Below are 3246 nucleotides of genomic sequence, written 5' to 3'. Positions count from 1 at the left end.
TTGCAGAGCACCCATCAGACCGGAATGTCTTCAGTGGGGATATTCGTGGAACTACCTTTTTCTGTTAGTGGATATCCTCACTTTCAGCCATCGATCTAATTGAGCTATATCTTCAGTTCCTCTTGTGGCATTCTCTAAATTGAGCAGATATTTTCTTGCCGTCTGGCAACCACGAGGTTCTGTTCTGGACATATATTCCCTTTTTCGTTGGCCTCCCGCTGCCTCATTGGGTTCCATACATTTTTTGGAGAATCCTCTAGGACCATTGCGCTCCCTGGTGCCTTATGTAGATTTCCGTATGACATCTACGATCACCCGTTTCACTTCTTGGTTCCTTAAGCTGTATATAATAGGATTCAGCATCGGTATCATGACTGAATAGAACACGGAGACCACCTTGTCCCATTTCCCAAAGCCTGTGGCTGGAGGACGAAGATAGATGAAGAAGACCGTCCCGTAGAAGATGGAGACGCAAGTGAGATGGGAAGAGCATGTACTGAAGGCCTTCTTCCTGCCCTCAGTGGACTTCATCCTCAGGATGGAGGAGATAATCAGAGTGTATGAGACTAAGACAGTCACCATAGAACCGATCCCACAAGAACATGTGAAGAAGATGGTTACCATGTCACATAGTAGGGTGCTGGAGCTCGACAATGTGAGAAGTGGAGGGATGTCACAGTAGAAATGGTCCAGAAGGTTTGGCCCGTGGAATTGGAGATGGAAGATGCAGCCTGTTTGCACAGTTGACTGCAAGAAGCCAATGGAGGAGGCAAGGAGAATCAGGCCCAGACATCTGCTTCTGGTCATTATGGACACGTAATGGAGAGGGTGACAGATGGCCACATACCGGTCATACGACATACTCGAGAGCAGGAGAGCTTCAGTGACCGCCAGGGAGGCAAAGAAGAAGAGCTGCAGGGCACAGCCGGTGAATGATATAGACTTCACTGAGGAAAGCAGGTCGAAAAGCATCTTGGGCGTCACCACTGAGGAGTAGCAGAGGTCAACCATGGATAGATAAGACAGGAAGAAGTACATGGGGCCATCGAGTGTGGTGGAGATATGGACAAGAGCCATCATGCCAATGTTACCCACTACAGTCACTGTGTAGACCACCAAGAAAAGCATGAAGAGGAAGGGGACGAGCCTCTCGTTGTCTGTCAGTCCAGAAAAAAGGAACATAGCAACTTGTGTCTTGTTGTCCATTGTCCTCTGTAATTGTGAAAATAAGACATTAAACAAATATATGAAAGACGGACCTTTCTATGTGTGGGTGATGAGCTCGAAGATCTTCCCTTGCGTGGGTGACAGGTCATGTAAGTCATAACGGTGTGGGTTACAAACCCTGTGACTCTTAGCTAAGAGTCATGGGGCCTATTACCCACACCGCTAAGAGTCACAGTTCCCTTCACCCACAATGCTAAGAGACACAGGGCTGTCACCCACACAACTAAGAGTCATAGGTTCGCTATCCATGCAGCTAAGAGTCACAGGGCTCGTCATCAATGCTGCTAAGAGTCACAGGGCTGTCATCCACAATGCTAAGAAACACAGGGCTGTCACCCACACAGCTAAGAGTCATAGGTTCGCTATCCATGCCGGTAAGAGTCACAGGGCTCGTCATCAATGCTGCTAAGAGTCACAGGGCTCGTAATTAACGCCGATAAGAGTCACAGGTCTTGTAATCAATGCTGCTAACAGTCACAGGGCTCATCATCAACGCTGCTAAGAGTCACAGGGCTTGTAATCAATGCCGCTAAGAGTCACAGAGCACATAATCAATGCTGCTAAGAGTCACAGAGCACATAATGCCGCTAAGAGTCACAGGGCTCATCATCAACGCTGCTAAGAGTCACAGGGCTCGTAATCAATGCCGCTAACAGCCCCAGGGCTCATCATCAATGCTGCTAAGAGTCACAGGGCTCGTAATCAATGCCGCTAACAGCCCCAGGGCTCATCATCAATGCCGCTAAGAGTCACAGGGCTCGTCATCAATGCCGCTAAGAGACACAGTTCTTGTCATCAATGCCGCTAAGAGTCACAGGGCTCAACATCAATGCCGCTAAGAGTCACAGGGCTCGTCATCAATGCCGCTAAGAGAAACAGTTCTTGTCATCAATGTCCCTAAGAGTCTCAGGGCTCATCATCAATGCCGCTAAGAGTCTCAGGGATTGTCATCAATTCCGCTAAAAGTCTCAGGGTTCGTCATCAACGCTGCTTAGAGTCACAGGGCTCGTCATCAATGCCGCAAAGAGTCACAGGACTCATCATTAATGCCGCTAAGAGTCTCAGGGCTCGTCATCAATGCCGCTAACAGTCTCAGGGTTCGTCATAAACGCTGCTAAGAGTCACAGGGCTCGTTATCAACGCCGCTAAGAGTCACAGGGCTCAACATCAATGCTGCTAAGAGTCACAGGGCTCATCATTAGCGCCGCTGCATCACAGGTCTCATCATCAATGTCGCTAAGAGTCACAGGGCTCATCATAAACGCTGCTAGGAGTAACAGCTCAACATCAATGCCACTAAGAGTCACAGGGCTCATCATTAACGCCGCTGCGTCACAAAGCTCATTATCAATGTCGCTAAGAGTCAAAGGGCTCAACATCAATGCCCCTTAAGAGTCACAGGGCTCATCATTAATGCCGCTGTGTCACAGGGCTCATTATCAATGTCGCTAAGAGTCACAGGGCTCATCATCAATGCTGCTAAGAGTCACAGGGCTCATCATTAACACCGCTAAGAGTCATAGGGCTCATCATTAATGTCGCTAAGAGTCACAGGCCTCAACATCAATGCCGCTGAGTCACAGGGCTCAACATCAATGCCGCTGAGTCACAGGGCTCAACATCAATGCTGCTAAGAGTCACAGGGCTCATCACTAACACCGCTAAGAGTCACGGGGCTCATCATAATGCCGCTAAGAGTCACAGGGCTCATCATCAATGTTGCTAAGAGTCACAGGGCTCATCATCAATGTTGCTAAGAGTCACAGGGCTCGTCATCAACACCGCTAAGAATCACAGGGCTCGTCATCAACGCAACTAAGAGTCACAGGGCTCATCATTAACGCCGCTGCGTCACAGAGCTCATTATCAATGTCGCTAAGAGTCACAGGGCTCATCATCAACACCGCTAAAAATCACAGGGCTCGTCATCAACACAACTAAGAGTCACAGGGCTCATCATTAACGCCGCTGCGTCACAGAGCTCATTATCAATGTCGCTAAGAGTCACAGGGCTCATCA

At 48.8% G+C, this 3246-nt stretch overlaps 1 protein-coding gene across 1 annotated transcript; it reads right to left on the bottom strand.

Annotated features, from left to right (window-relative positions):
* Positions 1 to 282: 282 nt before the first annotated feature.
* LOC138674399 (olfactory receptor 5AP2-like) lies at positions 283 to 1182 on the bottom strand. The gene has a single exon (XM_069762249.1). It carries the CDS (start codon positions 1180 to 1182, stop codon positions 283 to 285), a length of 900 nt encoding a protein of 299 aa, XP_069618350.1.
* Between the last annotated feature and the right edge of the window lie 2064 nt (positions 1183 to 3246).

Source organism: Ranitomeya imitator, chromosome 4 (genome assembly GCF_032444005.1).
Source record: "Ranitomeya imitator isolate aRanImi1 chromosome 4, aRanImi1.pri, whole genome shotgun sequence".
Classification (NCBI taxonomy): Eukaryota; Metazoa; Chordata; class Amphibia; order Anura; family Dendrobatidae; genus Ranitomeya; species Ranitomeya imitator.
The sequence above is the reverse complement of the archived record's forward strand: the minus strand, read 5'-3'. Positions and strand labels throughout refer to the sequence as shown.